The sequence below is a fragment of the Canis lupus genome, chromosome 31 (assembly GCF_048164855.1).
Source record: "Canis lupus baileyi chromosome 31, mCanLup2.hap1, whole genome shotgun sequence".
Taxonomy (NCBI): domain Eukaryota; kingdom Metazoa; phylum Chordata; class Mammalia; order Carnivora; family Canidae; genus Canis; species Canis lupus.
Genome location: NC_132868.1, coordinates 14,098,211 through 14,122,233, shown reverse-complemented (window position 1 = coordinate 14,122,233; position 24,023 = coordinate 14,098,211). Strand labels below are relative to the sequence as shown.

General features: G+C 35.8%; 1 protein-coding gene across 7 annotated transcripts in view; it reads left to right on the top strand.

Annotated features, from left to right (window-relative positions):
* The window catches only part of ZMAT3 (zinc finger matrin-type 3), a 58,598-nt gene extending 34,867 nt beyond the window's left edge, over window positions 1–23,731 (top strand). For 6 of the 7 annotated variants that reach the window (XM_072807453.1, XM_072807454.1, XM_072807452.1 and 3 more), the window contains 4 exons: window positions 10,108–10,227; window positions 12,553–12,719; window positions 12,841–12,944; window positions 16,346–23,731. In XM_072807453.1, the coding sequence (XP_072663554.1) occupies window positions 10,108–10,227; window positions 12,553–12,719; window positions 12,841–12,944; window positions 16,346–16,557 (603 nt within the window). In that variant the 3' untranslated portion in view covers window positions 16,558–23,731. The remainder of the gene's footprint in view (window positions 1–10,107; window positions 10,228–12,552; window positions 12,720–12,840; window positions 12,945–16,345) is intronic. The other variant, XM_072807457.1, reaches the window with a different exon arrangement.
* The last annotated feature ends 292 nt before the right edge of the window (window positions 23,732–24,023 follow it).

The window sequence follows — 24,023 nt, the reverse complement described above, 5'->3', positions numbered from 1 at the left end:
TTGATACCATTGAGGTTGATCACATTTCTGTTTATTCCGTAATCAGGTTAAGTTTACCATGCTCTATTTGTAGGTTGATTCCAATTGTTGAAAACCAACACGCAGCTTTTGCCTTACTAGAAGTAGGAGTATATTGTTCACCACAGAGTTGTCTTCTTCTCTGTTTCCAATGTCACAATCCTATGCTACTCAAGAGGGATGGATGGATGGCCCTTTCTTGAATGCCACCAACTGCTCAAAATCATCCTCTTTTCAGTTTGTTTCCTATGTATTGTAACTTAGAAATCACCTTTTGTATTTCCTTGAGTTTCTGACACTTTAAAAAAGAGGGAGAAGAATCTTATGCATTTATAAGAAAACAGCCATCAGCTTCTTAATCTTTCTTTTTATTGCTTACGATCCGCTTCATACATCTTCATTAAACCCACTGATGTCCTCTTTTAATTTGAACTAGTTGTTTTATTACTGGATCATGACTTCATGTGTAGCTTATTGTATATCCTAGGTTTAATTGCTTTTCTTCTTTTCCCTCCTTTTTCTTACATAATGTATCTTTATTATCCCTATTTCCCTCTCCAGACTCTCAGTCACACTTGCTGTTGTGTGGAATCCCTCCACCTTCCTGTTTCATTTGCAACTGGTTGCCCTCTAGGTTTGCTGCACAGCTGTCGAATTTGGATTTCTCTTTATTGCTCTCTGGCTTGGGCTACATGGTTTTCTAAACATGCATGCTTGATTTCTCTTTTTCATTTTATTTTAAGAGAGAGTTGTGTTGTAACATACATTTACATTTATTCTTTCTTCAAGTAATGTGTGTGCATGTGTGTGTGTTTTGTTGTTGTGTTTTTTTTTTTTTTTTTTTTTTGTAATCTGTATTGCTGATGAGAAATCTTACCCTGATTCTTATTCTTTTGTGGGTGACTTACTTTAATTTGGAGCATTGTTATTCCTTCTGGAAGCTCTTAGGCTCTCCTTTGGATCCTTGATACCTGAAATTTTACAGTGATGGATGTGTTTAGTTGTGCATCTTTTTTCATTTGTCTTGCACCAGTAATTTCTTCAGTTTGCATATTCCTGTTTCTCTTGAGCTCTGGGAAATTTTCTTTGATACTGTTTCCTTGATGATATTCTTCTCTGGTTTTTTGTTTCAGTCTCTTTTCCTGGTAATTCTATTAGTGCTAGCCTGGACTAGCTGGATTGATTCTTTATATTGCTTCTCTCTTCTCTCTTTTATCATTTCCGTATTTCTGTGAGGTATTCTTGAATTCTAACCCTCTATTGAATTGTTTTCATTTTGACAAGTATGTCCTTAATTTTAAGAGTTTTTTTTTTTAAATTTTTTATCGTTCCCTTTGCTAGCATCTGTTTTATAGGCTATTAATTAAGAACATGAAATCATAGACTTTGAGGTCAGTAGCCTTCAAATTGTAGTCTTACTACTTACTAGATGTGTGACATTGGAAGAATTATTTCCTAACTTCTCTGTGTCTCATGAAGAAGATGATGATGATACTAATGATACCTGCATATTAGTATATATGACATTTAGAACAGTTCGTGGTACCTGAGATGTCCTTAATACTGTTGGGTTTTCCTAGGGTGCAGTGGAGCATGGTGGTATGGTTTCTGGAATGAGAATAGCCCTGGCTCTGCTATTTACTTATAGGTTTGGGCAAGTTTATTTTATTTTATTAACTTTTAAGTGATTAACATTTAACTTACAAACCAATTCCAAAAGCAGTACAAAGAATTCCTGCATGTACCTCATCCAGATTCCCCAAATGTTAATACTTACATAACTGTCTTACGATTATCAAAATCAGGAAATTAACCCTGATATCAATAATATTATCTAATCTACAGACTACATTTCACCAATTATCTAATTTCTGGTTCCAGAATCCAATCCAGGATGAAATTTTGCATGTGGTTGGTTGTTTTGCCTCCTTTAATCTGGACAGGTTTCATTTTTCTTTGCTTTTTACAATCTTGTGATTTTTGAAGAATTGTTTTGTAGAATATCCCAATTTGGTTTTGATTGATGTTTTCTCATGATTGAATTCAGGTTATGTTTTGTTGTTGTTTGTTTGTTTTTTTTGGCAAGAAAACCACAGAAGTGATGTATTGTCTTTCCTAGTGCATCATATTAGGAAGGTTGTGAGTATTTTGTATCACTGATACTATTAACTTTGATCACTGGTTAAGATGGTGTCTGCTAGGGTTCTTCTTTATAAAGTTACTGTTTTTCTTCTGGTGTTTAATAAGTTTTATGTGGGGAGATACTTTGAGACTATGTGAATTTTTTTTTTTTTTTACTATGTGAATATTTTATTTCTCATGGTATTTTCACTCAGTAATTTTGGCATCCAATGATGATTCTTCCCTACAGTGATTATTACTGTGGTGTTTGCCAAATGGTGATTTTTCTGTTTTGATTATTCTTTCTACATTTATTGATTGGAATTCTACTTTAAGGAAGAACTTTCTGTTTTCATTCATTCATCCAGTCACCATAGATTATGGTTTCTTACCTTATTCTGGTATATAATCTATTAGAATCATTATTTATCCTGATGTTTATTTTGTTACAGATTTGAACAGTGTGAGCCCCTTCAAATTGGTGCTTGTGTCCTTTTAACATATCCCTGTAATTTTTGTTATATTTCCTTAATTGTTAAAAACAAAAGATTCAAGGATTTTCTTGTATTTTCCCCATGCCAGCCATTTCTTCAAGGAGCCAGGTTTCTTTTATTGGAAAATGGTATTTAGAAACTAAAATCCGAGTGCAGGGCATGCTTTTCACTACTGGGATGTTACTGTTTTTAGATCCTCTCAGTGACAGAACTAATAATATTTATCTACATATATACACATTTATATTTATGTGAACATATATTGAAAGCTGAGTTCTGACTGATACTTCCAATTTCAATAAAACATGACAATGTTCATTCTAACCTTCTTTTATTCATGTTTCACTCCTTTCTTTGATAGTGAAAAATGTAGGCTTTTATTAACCACATTAACCACAGAACGAACACACACACACACACACACACACACACACTCTTTCTTTCTCTCTCAGTATGTATAGTTTGGGGATTGGTAAGCTATATACCTATGAAAAACAAACCTAAGCAGGGGATAGCATTTGTGTATTGTTCTTTTTGTCTTTAGCATGATATATAGTCAAATACTATTTTACAGTTATTTATGTTACAAAGATGCTGCCTGCTAAGGTTCTTATTTTGTAAAGTTACTATTTTTCTTTTTGTGTTTAATAAGTATCATGGGGGAGATACTTTAAGACCAAATGAATAGTTTTTTTCTTCCTCTCCCCATTTAGTATGGTTTTGTGATTAATTTTTTTATATAGTTATTTGTTTGTTTATATTTATATTTCATTTTGGGTCCTTCCCAATCCTTGCAGACTTTGATTCTTTTTCTAAGTTTGTGAAGTGCTAATATAGTTCTAAAAGTCAGAACAATACAAAAATGTATACATAGAAAAGTGTCACACCCTGCAATCCCTTGTAGTTCATTCTCTTTCCTCTATTTATACATTTTTATTTTATTTTTATTTTCTGAGAGAGAGCAAGAGAGCAAGTGTGTGAGTGGGGCAGGGAGGAGCAGAGGGGAAGGGAGCGAGAGAATCTTAAGGATGCTCCATGCTCAGCACAGAGCCCGATGCTAGGATCAATCTCATGACCTGAGCTGAAATCGGGTGTCAAACACTTAACTGAGCCACCCAGGTGCCCTTTTATACATTTTTAAATGATTTTACTACCCTGTTCAGTTATTTAATGTGTTGCTATCTGGGTTTGACAGTTTTTAATGTATCTCTATTGCAGAATCAATGAACTTATTCTATCTTCTTCCTTTTTCTATTTTTTGCTGCATTATTTCCATTTTGTCATAATGTGTAATATTTGAACATAAATCTTTCACCCTCATTTCCACCGTTAATTTAGTCTTTGATTTACAGTTATATCTATGAAAATACTCACCATTAGCCCTTTTGCAGAAGTTTTCCCAATCATTTCTTGGTTGAATGAAGCTCCAAAAGATTCCTTAAGTGGAACATGCCAAGTATTGAATTCCTAGGGTTGTGTATATTTAAAATGCTTTTCTACAGTCTTGACCCTGGATATAGGGATGGTTGGCTATTCTTAAAATCCTTAGTTCACACTTTCATTAAGTTAAAAAAAATGATTCTCAACTACTGCTTTGTTTTACATATTATGGAGGCCATTCTAATTCTTATGCATTTGTAAGTTATTTGATCTTTTTGCCCTAGAGAGCCTATAGTCTCATACCTTTTAAAAGATATACTTCAGATCTGATTGTTCTAATTTTCCTGGATACCTGGTATGCCTTTTCAATATGTAGATTCAGGTCTTCACTTACTTTTGGACATTTTTCTTGGGTTATAGTTCCAAATATTAGTTCTATTTGAACTAATTTGTTTTGTTTTTTGTCTTCAGGGACTCTAATTTTATATAAGGTATTCCTTCTTTACCTGTCTCCCATTTCCATTGCTTCCTCTTTAGCCCTTTAAAATTTTTCTTTATATTGTCTTCTTTTTTTAAAAAAATAAATTTATTTTTTATTGGTGTTCTACTTGCCAACATATAGAATAACACCCAGTGCTCATCCCATCAAGTGCTCCCCTCAGTGCCTGTCACCGAGTCACCCCCTACCCCCCACCCACCTCCCCTTCCACCACCCCTAGTTCGTTTCCCAGAGTTAGGAGTCTCTCATGTTCTGTCTCCCTTTCTGATATTTCCCACTCATTTTTTCTCCTTTCCCCTTTATTCCCTGTCACTATTTTTTATATTCCCCAAACGAATGAGACCATATAATGTTTGTCCTTCTCCGATTGACTTATTTTACTCAGCATAATACCCTCCAGTTCCATCCACTTCGAAGCAAATGGTGGATATTTGTCGTTTCTAATGGCTGAGTAATATTCCATTGTATACATAGACCACATCTTCTTTATCCATTCATCTTTCGATGGACACCGAGGCTCCTTCCACAGTTTGGCTATTGTGGACATTGCTGCTATAAATATTGGGGTGCAGGTGTCCTGGCGTTTCACTGCATCTGTATCTTTGGAGTAAATCCCCAGCAGTGCAATTGCTGGGTCGTAGGGCAGGTCTATTTTTAACTCTTTGAGGAACCTCCACACAGTTTTCCAGAGTGGCTGCACCAGTTCACATTCCCACCAACAGTGTAAGAGGGTTCCCTTTTCTCCACATCCTCTCCAACATTTGTTGTTTCCTGCCTTGTTAATTTTCCCCATTCTCACTGGTGTGAGGTGGTATCTCATTATGGTTTTGATTTGTATTTCCCTGATGGCAAGTGATGCAGAGCATTTTCTCATGTGCATGTTGGCCATGTCTGTGTCTTCCTTATATTGTCTTATTTTCTTGATTGCCTTTCTGTCTTTCTTCAGTGCCTCTTACTACATTTTTATTTGTGTGTACTCTCCTTTGGCATATATTTACTTCTCATTTTTGATACAACTCTTTTTTTCTTTCCTGAGTTTAATTACCCTACTTTAAATTTCTTATTATTTTGGCTATTTTTCTTTGTAATCTTGGATTCCTGGGTGAAGGTGATTTTTCATATTTCCAAATTCTTGTTTGAATATATTTAATTCAATTTGGAGTTTGTATTAATGGTTTTCTTCAATTTCATGTGTTTTTGGGGGGATGGTGTTCACTTGCTGAGATGTGTTAATTTTTTGGTAATAACTTTCTAGAGAATTGATTAGTTTTCATCTTTCCATTATGTGGATTTTTGGGTGGTTAATCAATAGCAATCTCTTTTATAACTGTAGCAAAGTTCACTTCTTCATTTTTTGTTTTTTTTGGTGGTTTATATGCCCTCCAATTTTTTGCTCTTTTTTGTCTTATAGGATGCTAGTTTTCTTTTTTACCCCTTCACCTCTCAGTTGCCAAAAGGTGCCAGATCTCTCTTCCTTTTTGTCTCTTTCTCTTCCAGAAGCCACTTTTACATTTGTGATCAATTGTACATTTAAGCCCCTGTGCAGCAGTCAGTGCTCTGTTCCACCAGATCATGTTTTAGGATTCACAAACTTAGGGTGGGTTTATTTTTCCTGGTTGTGGCTTCAAAGCATTTTTAGGCCTGCTGTTAGCTCCCTCTTCTCTTTCCTGCAGTTTTTGTCAGACTGCTCTTGCTTCCTGTGAATGCTTGTGGCAGGAGCATGAGCCATGGCTTATTGGGATTTGGTGTTTTTCCCTTTTTTTAACTTTTAGTTATTTTGAAGTCTGGGCATTCTATAACTTCTACTTATGTGGAGGGCATGGCTTCTGTGCATTTTATTCCATTACTACTTTTGCACTTTTCTACATACATGTTTTCTTATTTAATATGTAGTGGTTTTCATGTTTTTAACTCCCATATTAAAAATGATTCTTACAGAAATTATTTTGCAACTTGTTCTTTTCATTCAGCATTTTGTTACAAGAATCATTCATGGTGCCATGCATGGTCCTAGAATGTTTCTTTTTTACCACTGCATAGTGCTCCATTCTATGAATAGGCTATACTTTATGCATTATCCTATACATGGACACTTAAATTATTTTTAAAAAAGATTTATTTATTTTAGAGAGAGAGAGTGTGCAAGCAGGGGAAGGGGCAAAGGGAAACAGTGAGTGAGAGAGAAGCACTCCTCACTGAGCATGGAGCCTGATGAGGGGCCTGATCCCTTGAACCTGAGATCATGACCTGAGCTAACATCAAGAGTCAGATGCTCAACCAACTGAGTCACTCAGGTACCCTGACACCTCAATTATTTTTACTTTTCAGTGTGTCCCTCCTGGGAACCTTCTTATAGATATCTCCTTAAATGTGTGTTTCTGTTTGGTGATACCTAGAAGTATAGTTCCTAGGTCATAATGTATCTAGCTAGACTCTTCTTTTTTTTTTATAATAAATTTATTTTTTATTGGTGTTCACTTTGCCAACATACGGAATAACACCCAGTGCTCATCCCCTCAAGTGCCCCCCTCAGTGCCCATACCCATTCACCCCCACCCCCCGCCCTCCTCCCCTTCCACCACCCCTAGTTCATTTCCCAGAGTTAGGAGTCTCTCATGTTCTGTCTCCCTTTCTTGGTGTGAGGTGGTATCTCATTGTGGTTTTGATTTGTATTTCCCTGATGGCAAGTGATGCAGAGCATTTTCTCATGTGCATGTTGGCCATGTCTATGTCTTCCTCTGTGAGATTTCTCTTCATGTCTTTTGCCCATTTCATGATTGGATTGTTTGTTTCTTTGGTGTTGAGTTTAATAAGTTCTTTATAGATCTTGGAAACTAGCCCTTTATCTGATATGTCATTTGCAAAAATCTTCTCCCATTCTGTAGGTTGTCTTTTAGTTTTGTTGACTATATCCTTTGCGGTGCAAAAGCTTCTTATCTTGATGAAGTCCCAATAGTTCATTTTTGCTTTTGTTTCTTTTGCCTTCGTGGATGTATCTTGCAAGAAGTTACTGTGGCTGAGTTCAAAAAGGGTGTTGCCTGTGTTCTCTTCTAGGATTTTGATGGAATCTTGTCTCACATTTAGATCTTTCATCCATTTTGAGTTTATCTTTGTGTAGCTAGCCTCTTCTTTTGAACTCCTTATTCTAGGCTTCCGTAATGCCCCACTTGTCTTTTTTTTTTTTTTTTTGATAGGCATTCTCATTTTTCTGGATCCTCATTTTCTGTATTATATTGTCCTAGGGCTGTATCCTTGGCTGTCTTCTATCTACCCAGCTCTAGCTTTGATCTACTCTGATTTATCCCCCCATGCTAATCCCCAGTTGATCTTTATCAAACCCAATCCAGTCATGTAACTACTTTGCTTAAAGTCGTTCAGAGGCTCCTTTCTGCCTCTAGAGTCCAAGATCTGTTTCATCATCAAGCTTCCTATGTATCTCAACTCCTACTCTTCCCCAAAGGATCCAGATACTATCCCTCCTTGTGGCTCCTCAACACTGTTTGCTGGGCTTTTGATTATAGTATTTTTCTCTGTTCACAATTTTCTTTCCCTTTGCTCTTTACCTGCCTGGTAAACTTTTGCTCATTTTAAAAGATGACTTGATTTTCCCCTTTTCAGGGAAGCTTTTTCTGATACATTTAGACAGAAGTATGAAATTCCTTCTTTCTGTTCTCCTGGAAGTTTATTCATTATCCCCATTATAGTACTTGGTTCATTTACCCAACAAATCTGATTGCCCATGCTATGCTAGTAAGTGTTCTAGACATTGGGGATAGAAGAGTAAACAAGACAGATCCTTATTTTAAAGAAGTTTACATTCCAGAGACTGTAAGAGAAAAAAAAAACAAGTAAACAGTATCATGTTAGATCATTCTAAGTGGCACTAAGATAAACTAGACTTGCAGTGTGATGGAGAATGTGTTGTGCAGAGTAGGGGAGAATGGCAAGACACTTCAGATTCAGTAAGATGCCATTTGAGTTAAGAACTGAAAGGTAAGAAGGAGCCACCCATGCAAAGATCTGAGAGAAGAACAGTCTAGGCAAAAAGGAAGACCTGGAGCTAGAATGAGTTTTCTCATAGTTCTAGAGGCCTAAAGTCTAAGATCAGAGTAATAGCATGATGGGTTCTGGTGAGGTCCTCTTCCATGTTATAGATAGCCAACTTCTCCTTGGATCCTCACATGGCAGAATGAGGGAGAGGGAGCTCTTGGGCTTCTTTTTATAAGGGCAGTGGTTACCCACATGACCTAATCACCTCCCAGAGGCTCTGCCTCCCGATACCATCACATTGGGATTAGATGTCCACACATGAATTTTGGTGGGACACAATGATTCATTCTATAACAGAGATAGATAGTTTGGGAGCTACTAACTTGTCAAATATATTTTAAATTATATTTTACCAGACATGGTAAAATAACATAGACGGAGAAGAGGGCCAAGGTTGGAGCTTTGGATGTTGCAGTGTTTAGAGAATGAGAATTGGGGGAACAAGAAGGCATCCTAGGAGACAACAGAAGGGAGTATCAATGGTGTCATGCCTAGAATTAGAATATAGTGAAGCCACAGATGTGAGGCTGGAGGTCAGCAGGACCATGGCAAGAGCACCTTTAGGGCATTCCAGTGGTCAGAAGGTAGAACTATTCCCCTTACTCTAATTAACAGCTTACATATCTTTCTTCTCTTCTTGGCATGTGCTAGTCCTTTTTATTTCTGGGGTTTAGCATATCATAGATGGTACTGAATGTTTGCCTATAGGTTTAAAGTTTACAGTGCAGTCTGAAGAAGGACATATTGTTTCACCCTCATTTAGAATGCTTTCAGACCACTCACCCTTCCCACAAGTTTGTCATTTCAAGGAGTATAATCATGTGAATAACTGCTTAAACAAAACATACTGAGAAAGGCAAATGCATTTTAATAGAGGTTCACAGTGCCTCCTGAGGCCATCCTGAAGTAGTCAGAGGGTCTTGCTTTGGTGTTCAGGAGGCCTGCATCAAACTCTGGCTCCACTACTTAGCCCAGTTAAAGGAACGTGCCAGAGCAAGTCCTCCACAGTTTCTGGATTGCAGTTCTTCAGCTGTCATATGTGGATAATATTAACAAATTCCTCTTACAGAAATTTTTGTGAGCAGCAAATGAGCTAATGCACACAAGAGTCCTTTGCAAGTAAAAAAGATACTCTGTAAGTGCTATTTTTGTAAAAATAATTGGATTATCCATTTCATTACTGACTTATAAAATAGATTAGATCACAGTGTAATAAGATTCGTATTTAGGCAGTAGCATATGAATGGCAACAAGTTGGGGGAGGAAATAGGTCACTGGAAAGTGCGATACTTTTCTAGAAATATATAGGAAATTAATTTCTTTTGGCTTTGTTCCCTTGTCTTTCCCACATAAATCATTCTGTTAGAACCAAGGAGTAGACTCTTACCTTAAGATCTAGTGGGCTGTTTGACCCAGTGTTGCATATATCTGAAAGAACAAAATGCTTGGGGTTTCCACCTCCCCCCCCCCCTTTTTTAGTGAATATATTAATTTGAGTTGACAGATTTTTTTTCATGGTGATTAGTCATTTTATTTTACTTCTAGGGTAAAAATCATGGTAAGAAACTCCGAAATTACTATGCAGCCAACAGTTGTCCTCCTCCTGCCAGAATGAGCAATGTGGTAGAACCTGTGGCTCCTCCAGCTGTTCCTGTTGCTCCGCAGGTGAGGCACATGTGTCGGGGTGGGAGGTGTCCTCTGCACACAGGGTCACAGGTGAAATTTGTCATCCATGGCCTGTCAAGATGCAGTTGGGCAAATACTCCTGAAAGGTTCTTCTTGGCACTTCTAATGCCTCGAACTGTGGTGCTGGATGTAAAGCATGCCAACATCCATGACCTTGAGATTTCTCATTGGCTTTGGTTGTGATGCATGAAATAAAGAAAGAAAAATTGTCACTTGTACCTTTCTCTATGCATTTCTCAGAATTCTGGGTCAAAGGACCCTGAATGTCTAGGCTGTACCCTGAATGACAAGAGAGGTTTTTCAGTATTTATTATCTTTATAGTAGTTAATCCCATTTACTTTATATTTTGCCTTCCAGCAAGGTCAGTTTTTTGAGATTGCCCCTTTCTTACCTCTGTGGAGATTGCCTGTGTAAACTTTTCCTGAACTTTAGTATACTGACACATACTTGAGATCCAAGTTCCTTTCACTGTTTGGTAGATAAAGCAGGTGTTTTAGGCAGATAGTGCTGTACTTTAATAGCCTCTGAAATATGTATTGCATTCCTTAATCTGTCTTTGTCCATAGAACAATACGTGGTCATAAATAATAATAACTCTAATTGAGTACTTACTATGCCAGACACTCTAAGCACTTTTCATGCATTACTTCATTCAGGGCTGGGACTAAGGTGAGGTGAGGATGCACTTGACTGAGGCACAAAATTTAAGAGGGAGCCAAAACACTGAGTAATAAAGATAAATATTTTAATGTAATATTTTAAAAATCCAAATTAATGTGAAAAAATCAGTGGTAAACAAAGTGTCAAAAACTTAAAGACAGGTAAGTATTATTGATTTGCCTCAGGCTGCAGTATTGCTTGTCATGGCACTGTTACTGATCCTGTCTTTATTTAACATTTTGCTATTTTGTTTACAGTGATTTTTTATATTCGGTTTGATTTGTATAAATGTTCCATTAAAATATTATTTATCTTGATTGCTGAGTTTTTTGACGCACCTTTAAATTTCTTGCCCTTGGCAAATGTTTGCCTTGCCTCATTCTAGTCCTGGGTCCTGAACTTCATTTAATGTTTCCAATAAATTAGAGGTATTGACCTTCTTACTGGGAGTGTAATTCATGGGCCGGCAGCATTTGTCTCACTTGGAAGCTTATTAGAAGCTCAGATAAACTAAGTAACTTGTCCATGGTGTTATGCATCTTGTGAAGTGGTGGAACAAGAATTTCTTTCAACCTTGGACCTCTACTCCTAGCTGCTGTGGTATAATTTTACTTTTCTGAATGTCAGTTTTCCAGTATTTAAAACGTGAATGGCAATATCTGTTCCTCCAACCTCATGAATTTGTGGGGTAAATGAGAAAAGATAAAAACAGAATCAGAGAATAGGAAAATACCTACACAGATTTTCAGGCTGAGCAGTTTTCAGGGCCGATTCTTGAAGGCTGCTCTGGACAGGACAGCCACTCCCCACTTGGGATTGTTTTCAGCTGGCTTCCCCTCCCTGAGCAAACAGCCATAACCTTCTTTCATAGCGTAGCCCTTTGTGATTTTTGGAGACTGCTTTTCTGTCCCCCTAGAAAAATCTGCCTATCCAGGTGAAAACAGTGCTGTTTCTTCAACTGGCCCTGATAGGATATGCTTCCAGTCTCTTTATTATGTATTTTATTCTCCTCTAGCTAAAATCTAGTATGTCTATTTTTGTTAACCCAACAGTATGTGGTAGGTTTCTCTGAACTTGTTTCTCAGCCTGAATACAGTTGCCTGAATCTGCTAGTTATTTTTTCCTAGATATGTTATATCTGTAGCTAATTTGTAGACTTTTTGGGGAACAGAGGCTCATTTGTAAATATATGTCTGCATATCTTTTCTGCATTTGGTAGCAAGTCCTATAAACAGTAAATATTTATTGATGGATTCTGGAAGGACTTTACCTTTCTGGTCATGTGATTTTCGGCTTTCCCTTTACCTCCCTGTATCTTCTATGCATTTTTAAAAAAATGTCTCCATGGAGATAGAAACAAGCCAAACAAGCCATTGGAGATACCAAATAACCGGTTTGGTACATAGGTGATCATAATACAAAACTGTGATGGGGGCTCCTAGCCTTTTTTCCTTTTTCTCTTTGTTGTTGTTTTTCTGGAATGAAGTACATCCTTTCCGTATAAAGTTGAGTGCTTGCAGTCTTATCATAACTTTTGCTTATTTTTCAACTCTTAGAAGAAACTTTGAAGGGGAAGAGGGAATAAGCTCCACCTTTTTTTTTTTTTTTTTTTTTAACTTTGTCTCTTGTGTCTTTGATGTCAGATGGGTTCCTTTAAGCCAGGAGGCAGAGTGATCCTGGCCACAGAGAACGATTACTGTAAGCTCTGTGACGCCTCCTTTAGTTCTCCGGCTGTGGCTCAGGCTCACTATCAAGGGAAGAATCATGCCAAGAGGCTGCGGCTGGCGGAAGCTCAGAGTAACTCATTCTCGTAGGTATTGCCATTTTCTCTCAGGCCAAAGTGTTGTGTAAGACTGACTATCTTTAGAGAAAAAGAGTTGAAAGAAATCCTTGTTTAGAAGTCTCACGCTTTTAAAATTTCTTTTCTCCAGGGAAGCCTCAGAGGCTGGTCAGCGGCGGACCCGGAAAGAAGGGAATGAGTATAAGATGATGCCTAATAGGAGGAATAATATGTATACAGTACAGAATAATTCAGGTATCTTGTGGATTTTCCATGTACCTTGACTACATTCTGCAAGTGGTCTTCTTTATTTTTATTTCCTTTAATGGTAACAGCCCTGAGAATTTGAGTTTAGTTCATCAGTCTGATCAATTTGTCTAGTGGCTTTTCAAGCTGGTGTTTATTTCAGGTCATATTTATTTATTTATTTTTGGTTTAGTATATTGTTTATTTTGATTTTAAATTAGAGTTTATGTTTTAAGGTCTCTGCTCATGGTCCCTTTATACAGTTTCTGGTGTTTGCCAGCCGAGAAATGTAAAATGCATTATAAATATGGGTTATTTGGGTTTAAAGTTGTACCATGTTAAATCTTCAATTTTTGGGGAAAATAAAAAAGATTAAGCAGTAGATTTTAACTGGGGTAGTAAATCAGAATCACTGGGGGAGTTTTTATAAAATACACATGCCTGACCTGTGGCTTAAAGGTTTTCAGTCAGTAAATTTGGAGTGGGACCCAGACATACATGTTTTGAAAATGCTTCCTCAGTGATTCTGATATACACCTTTAGTTGAGAAGTGCTCCTTTAGAGGAGTGTTTTCTGTATTTTCTGACTCTGAATAGTCCTTCATCCTCCCCCTATCACAGCCTCCAATGCACACATATACCAGCAGAGGTAATTCATGTGAATTGTAAGTCAAATGAAAAACAAAAAAAGTTGGGACACCCGGGTGGCTCAGTGGTTGAGCATCTGCCTTTGGCTCAGGGCTTGATCCTGGAGTCCTGGGATTGAGTTCCACTTTGAGCTCCCTGCGAGGGGCCAGCTTCTCCCTCTGCCTGTGTCTCTGCCTCTCTCTCTGTGTCTCATGAATAAATAAAAAACAAAACAAACCTCCAAAATAAAACCAAAAAAAGTTAATTGGACAGGCAAGAGAAACTTAGAAAAAAGAGACATATATAGAAAACATAATGTGATATGATTAATAAAAGTTGGACAATAGGGATGCCTGGGTGGCTCAGTGGTTGAGTGTCTGTCCTTGACTCAGGTTATGATCCTGGGGTACTGGGATCGAGTCCCTATTATTAGGCTCCCTGCAGGGAGCCTCCTTCTCCGTCTGCCTATATCTCTGCCTTTCTCTCTGTGTCTCTCAAGAATAAATAAATAAAATCTTAAAAAAAAAGAGTTGAAACATGTATCAGTGATTATAGTAAGTGTGAATTTACTGAAGTCCCAGATAAGACAAAGATTATAAGATTTGCTTAAAAAATTCAGCTGAGATGTATTGAGCACTGGGTGTTACAGAAATCTGATGAATCACTGAACTCTATCTCTGAAACTAATAATGCTCCATATGTTAATTAATTGAATTTAAATTTTAAAAATGAAAAAAATAAAAAAAATTCAGCTAAAATGAAGGAAGCTGAGATAGCCGTATTAATATTAGATAAAACAAACTTTAGGACAGAGGGCAATTTAGACTACGTTTTCTAGCCAGAATACAATTAAATGAGAGGTCAATAACAAAAAAGATATTTTTAAAAAACCCTACAAAATTTCCATTTGTTTGGAAATTTTAAAACACTTGTAAGTAACTCCTGGATTAAAGAAGAAATCATGCTGAAAATTAAAAATTCCTAAAATCAAGCAGTAATAAGAATATATTAAACTTTGTAGGATACAGTGAAAATAATATTTTGAGAAAAGTCTTATTTAGTATAATAGAAAAGCAAAAATTAATAAGCAATGGTCCAACTTAAGAAGTCTATTATATAACTGCATATTTACCCAAAGAAAACCAAAATACTGTCTTTAAAAGATACATGCACTCCTGTGTTTATTGCAGTGTTACTTACAATAGCCAAGATATGGAAGCACCCAAGTATCCATTGATAAATGAATGGATAAAGGTGTGGTGCGTGCATGCGCGCATACACACACACACACATACACACACACACATGCACGCTATGGAATATTACTCCAGTCATGAAAATGAATGAGATCTTCCTATTTGCAACAACATGGATAGACCTAGAGGGTATTATGCTAAGTAAATACAGAAAACAAGTGGTTGTTAGGGAAGAGGGGGTGGGTTGGGCAAAGTGGTCAAGGCGAGTGGGAGATACAGGCTTCTAGTTATGGAGCAAAGAAATCAGGGTATAAAAGATAGAGCATAGTGAATATAGTCAGTGGTATTGTAATAGTGTTGTATGGTGACAGATGGGCTACATTTGTGATGAGCACAGCATAATGTATAGAGATGTGCGGTCACTGTTGTACACCTGAAACTAATGTAACATTGTGTGTCAGCTATACTTCAATAGAAACAAACAAAACTCCTTAAACCTAAAAACCTAATTTGGTTTACCTATAAAAATGCCACAATGAGTATTTTGAAGGCTTAAGGAGAATTTATTCAAGTAATTATAGATTAGCTTTTTTTTTTTAATGCACCAGTCCAGTAAATTCAATTTAACATAGTTAAAAAAAGAAGTCAGTTATGTAAAAAAAAAAAAATTGCTAATTCTACCATTTTTGTATATGTCATTCTCATCTCTCTGTATATTAGAATATAGAAATAGATTCTAATATAGAAATATAGACAATAGAGGGATCCCTGGGTGGCGCAGCGGTTTGGCGCCTGCCTTTGGCCCGGGGCGCGATCTTGGAGACCCGGGATCGAATCCCATGTCGGGCTCCCGGTGCATGGAGCCTGCTTCTCCCTCTGCCTGTGTCTCTGCCTCTCTCTCTCTGTGTGACTATCGTAAATAAATAAAAATTAAAAAAAAAAAAAAAAAGAAATATAGACAATAGAAATATGATTATATTTTGTGATATTCTTATTTTACTTAATAGCATATTATAACCACATTTTCATGTAATCAAAGAAAATCAGGGTTTTCATTACTTATAGTGACTGCATGGTTTTCCATTCCATTCATTACCATAATTTTTCAAATCATGTATTTGATCTCTCCTTTTCTCACATCCTCTCTTAAAAACTTGTATGCACACTGATGAAATAATATCCTTGTTGATAAGTCTCCATGGAAGAATTCTGTTTTCTTAGGATAATTCTTAGAAGTAGAATTTTTGGGTTAAAGAGTTAGCATAATTATAAAACTTTTCATATAATGTCTGGAAGTTAAACAATTAAAAAATTTTTATTTACTTTTAAGAGACACTGTCATTTAGAGCTTGGGTTTTGCTCTACAGTAACCTTTCTGATAATAGTTGGAGTAATCATTTTAGCTTTTTAGATTGAACCTATATAAAATTGTAGTTTAAAAATATTACTTTTGCTTTCATTTAAAGCTGAGAATCAATGAATTCTATAATTTGATGTTAGCATGACAAATCACAGTGATAATCAGACTATTGTCATTTATTTAGTGAATATTTTGAAGGGAATACATTATTTTTATCTCTTGCTCTAGCAGGTCCTTACTTCAATCCCCGCTCTCGGCAGAGAATCCCACGAGATCTGGCCATGTGTGTTACTCCAAGTGGCCAGTTTTACTGCTCCATGTGTAATGTTGGGGCCGGTGAAGAGATGGAGTTCCGACAGCATTTAGAGAGCAAGCAACATAAAAGCAAGGTGTCTGAACAGCGGTACAGAAATGAGATGGAGAATCTGGGATATGTATAGTGGTATTTGTATTCAGATAGAGCAGCTTTTCCTGCCTGTTGTTTGCCTTCTGTCAACAAGCCCTGCTTTTGTGGTCCTTTTGATATGAGTACATTCCTCTGCTTAATGTCAATACTTGTAACCTGCAGTGGTACCATGAGATGTCAAAACTGGGGAAGGAAAAGAATGTGCTTCTTAGGTCATGATGCGTTTTCAGGTCAGTTGTGTTGAGCTACTTAGAGTATGTGACCTACCTACCCCATGAGAAATAACTTTGTATCTTGACCAAGATCTGGTCAACTAGTAGCTTGATACTTAGAGCTTTAACTATTTAAAAAATTTCACCTTCCTTTGCAATTTTAATTTTATGTACTATTAAGAATTTTATTGAGTTCTTACTTCAGATAACGGTAAAAACAGGTAAGCAGAGATTTTGGTTTCCCAAGGTTTGGCTTCCCAAGAAACCACCTCAACGCAATGCCTTGCCAGTAGGATATACTATTATAAAACTATTCGGGTCTTTCCCAGGACATGTTTTCCCCTTGTCTTCCCATTACTGATTGAAATGCAGATTTTCTTGGATTCATACACTTCCAGTGTGCTTATAGACTTCCAAACAGTGAAATTTCATTTCCAGTTGTGGATTTTACATGTTTCAATGCCACCTTCTTCCTTCCTCCCCTTACCCCCACCCTGCCCCAGTTGAATTAGCTTGTTTAATAAGCTCATTTTCATGTCCCAACTATGTTATGGGCTTTCCAAGACCCCTTTTCCAATATCCAATGAGTTTAAGATAGATATGCTATTTTTTTACAATCTATTTTTCAGATGGCTTTGGGAAATGTAAAGATGTATTTGATTTTTCAGTTTAGAGTTATTCATTGATAATAACATACTTGTATGATGGTCTTGATCACACGTTTAGATCTCTTGATATTCGTTTTGGCAGACTTTTTCGATAAACTGATCCTTAGGTTTTACTTATATTCTTTCCTGTCTTGCCAGTTTGTTGTCTGTCCTGAAAAATACTATTACTATCTTACTGTTTCATAGATAGAGAGGAGTTAGAAAAAAAGTTGATCAAATTTTAGTATCATCATTTTCAGTAGTAAAATACATGAACTTTGGTTTCCTTCTTTATAATGCAGCTTCCTTAAAGGCCATAGAAATACATTATGGATTACTTCGGTATCTGATAATTATAACAGTATTATTATTATTATTATTATTATTATTTTGTTTTTAAAATAAGAAGCTCTAGTGTATGGCTAGGTAAACTAGTTGAGTACCCTATGAACTTTCATTAGTTGTATTTTATCTACTTACTATATTTACATGGATAAGACTGGTGCTCATCCATACTTTCTTTGAAAGGCCACCTTCACCAGGATGTTTATTATGAGCAGTATCTTGGCACTATAGTCAATTCACATTTGATTGCTTATATTACTAATTAAAAATAAAACTCCTATTTTTCCTTTGAGAATTCTATAGGCAACGAGATAAGGAGAAGGAAATTATAATCATCATTCCTTTCCTTTAATACTTCTGAACAATTTTTTGGCAATCTAGATCCATATTTAAAATTCAGTTTTGGGATTAACTTCTGGTAAAATATCAAGTTGCTCTTCTGTTGAAGTGATTTTTGAAAAATAGAATTGTTTAGTCAATTTTTTTTCCTCTTGGAAACTGGAGAATGAAATAACATTATTGAGATTCTATCTAGACCTGTGACTCTAAATATAATAATCCTTTTATACAACTGATTAGGGCAATTTAGAGCTTATTTTATTGGTCAGTAGGTTACTCATTTTGCTGCTACATATAATTTTTGGTAGATTTTAATATTACAGTGCTGGCCACTTGGTTCTATAATTATTTAAAAATCTTATTTTTCCCCCTTTCTCTGTATGTCTGTGTGTGTGTGTGTGTGTGTGTGTAGTACACACACACATGGGTATTTGTGTATGTATGTACTTATATACATATATGCACTCACACATATATATATATTCATGTGATACCATAGAGAAGATTTCATTGGATCCTTATTTCAGGTAATAGTAAAAGGTTATGGATAAGAATTTACAGTTTGTAAAAGTGGCATTTATCCACCCACTTTCAGTTTTTCCTTGGCATATAAAATTAAAGGAAGGATTTCCCCCACTCTCCCCACTTAACAATTTCATTACCTATATATAAAAAGTAGTGGACTTAAAGGCCTTGGTGTTTTTCTTGGCCTTGCATATTCAGGTTTCCAGTCTCCCAGTGCCCTTAAAGGATGTTATGAATGCATAAATGCATTTTCTTTAAAGAAAAAAGTTAGATTTATAGTGTTATTTCTTACTTGTATTTCTTTGCACTAAAAAAGAGCTATGTGTTTGTTTTATATGACACTTTAGATACCATATTGCCTACAATAACTCGGTTTGCTCCTTAATTTCCAAACTGTAAGAAGTTGATAACATCCATGATCATTTATGGAGGTTACATACACACCTCCCTTACCCCCTGCCCAATCACCAATCTCTATGACAGTTCTTTTGGGCTTGTTACCTTGCAATATTCTCTTGTGTTCCATAGGTAAATCAAAGGGTGACAGAGGTTGTCAGAAAGGAAATACCTAAATAAATACATCTCTGCATGGTACAATTTCTCATGTTCATGCATTCCTTATAGACAGTATTTTTTTTTTATCCCTGTCAAAGAAGGCCGTTGTTGCTACCATAGTCAGTGATACATGATCTCTGTTGGTTTCCTTTTGTGAAGTCCAGTCTTGCTTTGTAATGTGCTCTAGAATCTGCACCCTGTGCTGCCCAGGAGTCACGTTAGTATCTTTTTATATGCTGTATACAAGGACCGACAGAGACCTAAACAATGGAAGACCTTTAGTCAAGCCAGTAGATTTCAGTAATCGTCTGTGAGAACTCACAGCATCAAAGTCTCTTTTCTCTGTGAATATCTTTGTGTAACTTGTCATTCTAAGTCAATGTTAGAAGGTAACAATTAGAAACTCTTTTTAAGATATTGAGGGCAAGAAGTTGTAAAGGAAAAATTCTGTGTTCCAATTAAAAGGTGGGATTGCATATGCCTTTGAAGTGTTTTTTTCAAAAAGTAAGCTACAAACCTGAGTGTGCAGTGTTAATCCCCTTGACTCCACACTGAACAGAAGACACTTTGTTGGTCTTGTCTTTGTATATCATGTACTGCAACTTGTAAATATGTGCATGTTTTTATTACATGTGTATGCCTGTCTCTTATTGCACTGAATTCTGCAAGATGAATAATATTTTATATCATTATATCATTCATTTAGAAAAAGTTCCTTCTCCAACTCTTCCTCATTATTTTCCCTTCTAATTAGTCATTAAACTTGGAAAACCATTTAGGATTTTTTGAAACTCTGAGATTGAGTGAAGAATCATGGCTGTCTGAGATCATTCTTACATTCCTCTGACTTACACAGCTGAAGGGAAGCATTAGATCTTCCTTCTACCTTATTTTACAGAACTGAGATGCTTGTTTATAGCTACCTATCTACATTTTCAATGAGGGTAATAGAAATATATATTTCATGTTTATATATAAACATATATAAACATATATTTGGTTAAACCTTCCTCTGTAGATAGATTCTAAGGATTAGCAATGGGATTGATGATTCCTTTATTCCGGAATTGGCTGGGACCATGAGCAACTGCAGTTTGTGGACTATCCAGTGACCTGTGTAAAATGAATCTTACCGTGTCAGGGGAGATAGGTAACTGTTAGGCATTGTATCCTCTACAGAGAGGCCTAGGGATGGTGTATTCGGAACTTACTTGGTCTCCTGATTATTGAAATGTAGGCTGAAAGTGCTCCCTAAAGAGTTTGGTGAGGTGTATATAGGACATTAGAGATTCTTTAGAAATAGTAATATTTTGTCAGTATAGGCAAAAGTTTAATGCAGGCTTTTGAACAAATGCTTAAAAAATATTCCACCTGACCAACTATTTTTTTTTTTTTTACCAGCCAAATTATTGTTCAGGAGTTTCATACATAATAGTATTTTGTTGTTGCTTTTGTTTTTGTTTTTCTTGGTTTGTGTTTTTCTTGGCTTTATCATTGTAAGCTGTTACTATCAATCTAGCGGAATGGACAAATAGCTGTGTAAATAGCTTCTCATATGATGTTTCTACTGATAGCTGTTTGACTTTTTCTTCCCATTATGAATGGGAGGATCATTTGTAAATTCCCTTTATGGGTAGCTACCAAAAAAAAAAAAAAAAAATACTGGCCTGACATGTGACCCTGTCTCCGTTAAGCCCAGAATATGAGTGCCTTTAGCAAGTTTTAGCATTTCGCAGAGAGAAGAGATGATAGAATTATTGCCATTAATCACAATTTGTAAAACAGAAGCTTGGAATAGCAAAGGTCTGTGTGAATTCTGTGTTCTACATCTTTTTTGTTTAATGCAATTTCAGTTTCATACTGAATAAAATTGTTAACATTATTGATCAGGAACTGTACACCCTGAAAATAAATCCAGTTATCCCAGGCTGGCAATAGTCATAGATTATTTTTCACCTTGATCTGTGTTGCATTTTTATTTAGTGAAGAGTGGTATGATGGACTGGGAAGGGCTTGACACTGAGGTTTGGAAAAACTTTATTCCAGTGGTCTTTTCCAAACGTGTCTACTCTGTAGAGAGAATTATTTACTTGCAAATGTAGTGTGTGAAGAAGAGACTGTCTTGTCCACAATACTTACTAATTGTGTTGTTCATCTCTCTGTTAAAGAAGGGATCTTCACAAATTGGATTTGAGGCCATAAGCAAAAATTCCCACTGCAATTAATTTAAAATTCTAAATTGCCTGAGTCTTTTAAACATGGCTAAATTAATTTTATTTATGGAAAATTTTAAACATACATTGGAGTTGAAAAGATTTTACCAGTGAATTCTACTATCAACACTGTACTAGGCTTGTATTACCACATATCCATCCATCAGTCCTTGGAGTATTTTAAAATACATACTTCAGTGTAAATTTCAGACAATACATTTCCCTTAAACACTTCAACATAGGTGTCATTAACCAGAATTTATTATTTGCTTAAATATTACTATCTTTTAAAAAGCAGTGTATAAAGTTGATAACTGGAACCAAATAACATACAGTTTTTTCTCTTGTGGACTTTAAAAGCCTTCTGATTTCTGTTTTTATATGTGCTTAGCAAGTGAAGGAAGACCGCTCCATTCCAACCTCAAGTTTTCTGATGTTGGTCATTTTAAAGCTTAGTTGTCATACCTTTTTAAAATTCCATAAAAATTTTTTCTTTATCCCACTTTTATGGTGTATTTTTGCTGAACTATGCAGCTTCTTTAAAAAACTGTAAATTACAGATTGAGGTTTATTAAATGAGCTTATTATACCTCATTCATTCTATTGCTGCTTTTCTCCATGATACCACGTCTCTCATTACTTTCACCTGCTCTACCAGAACGTAGAGGTAGAGTCAAATGCATAGGTGATTAGCTATTTTAAACAACTTGAGAAGAACAGATTTTGTAGTTTTGAAAGTTGAAACTATTAAGTTATCTAAAGCCTTTGAATTCCTGAGAAGTGTCATTGCCCATCCTTCCTCTAGCCATAATTAGCAGGATCAAAAATGATTGTACTGTACAATGAGTTGTTGAAATTGTGAGCCTTAGTAACCATCCTTAGCTTTACTCTAGTACTGTTTAGGAAAAAGTTTTTTGACATATGCCTTTATTTTTATGCCAATTTTTTTGTGGACAAAATCTGAAGAATTTAAGTGACTTGCTCCAGGTCATGAAGATTCAATGGATAAGTCAGAATTGAAACTTCACTGTTCCTGATTCATATTCTTGTGCTTCTGTGATAAGCATCATGGCTTCCAAGATAACTGAACATTCCTTTGGGGACCGTAAAATGAAAGTATGTATTTTTTACTAATTAGACTAGTTTTTAGGCATTTCACAATTCTTTGATTTTAAAGATTTTTTTCATGGTCATGTTCATGTTCCTCATTAAGCCAGTGTAATTGCTAAAAACCTCATTTCACTGTTTAATACCAACTAATAATGCAGGTTTTATCAGATTTCTTTTTGCATTTAAATAATCTTCATGATTACTCATGACTTTTTCTATGTAAGTGCTTAAGTGACCCCCTCACTAGTGAAAATAAATGTTCTATATCACTAATTCAATGTATATTCTCTACATGATATATTTTTTTAAGGAAAAGTAACCCCATGTGTCAGGATGAGTGATATCCTAGGGCAAAGCACATATAAAGTTTATTTCTAGTCTGCAAATCTGGCATTTACGGGAACAAAACTCTTTTAGAGTGGCTGGTCATTGCCTTCTTTTGGTACTTGAGCACCTTTCTGTGGTTTTGTAAATTGATGTGTCATTTTGTAAGAATTTCATGTTGATTCTGTGTTAATTGATGTTCACCTTGTGGTATCCTCAGCTGATTGTAATAATTTAGTTTGGGTATGGTGTGTCTGCTTTGAAATGCCTTACTAGAGCATGTCAAATTTTGCTCTAAAGCATTCCATGTATCTGCTAGGGCAGTAACTTGCCTCTCTGAGTTGTATGCTCTAGATTCAGAAGCAAAACTGATTTTGCTTTCACCTTTAAGATTGCATTTTAGTGTAGTTATTGTTTTAAATTAGAGAATAAAATCATAAAAAAAACAAGGGAGAACCCTTCATTTAATGGCATGGCAAATTTTTAAAACTGCTTTTGCTATTTCACTAGAAAAAAATCTAGTAAAGGATATAGCTAAAAAACGCCAGCCAGAACTGTATGAAATTGGGGTTGTTTCCTAAAAATTTTTCTAAATGTCATACAGGGGTTTAACATCTGTGTATGCTGTTGGGGCTAAGTGCCAGTCACTAATTTGGAAATCTGTTTGCATTCTGGGGCTGTAAAATGACAAAAGTGTCATGGGATTAAAATCAATCAGCTGTGAATTGTAAAATTGAAATCGCTTTTTTTGGTTTCATTTTCTTCAGCATATTGAATATAGAAATCCAAAAGATATTTAAAATTTACACTGCTTATGTTGATGGCTCATTTTGGCTGTGTATCCTCACTTATGTACTGATTTCTGATAAAAGCTTGACATTATTATAACAGGTATTTTGTGTTCAATTTAATAAAACAGTTTCTGAGTCTTGTCTGCAGATGGTTTGGTTGTGAGTTGGAGATTCTGGGAAAAGGACACACGTCAGCACTAAGGTGTTAACTTTTTTTCTTTTATTCAAATTTTATTTAAATTCAATTAATTAACATACAATGTATTATTAGTTTCAGAGGTAGAGTTCAGTGACTTATCAGTTGTATATAACACCCAGTGCTCGTTACATCACGTGCCCTTCTTCATGCCCATCACCCAGTTACCTTATTCCCCTACCCCCCTCCCCTCCAGCGACCCTCAGTTTGTTTCCTATGATTAAGAATCTTTAATGGGTTGTC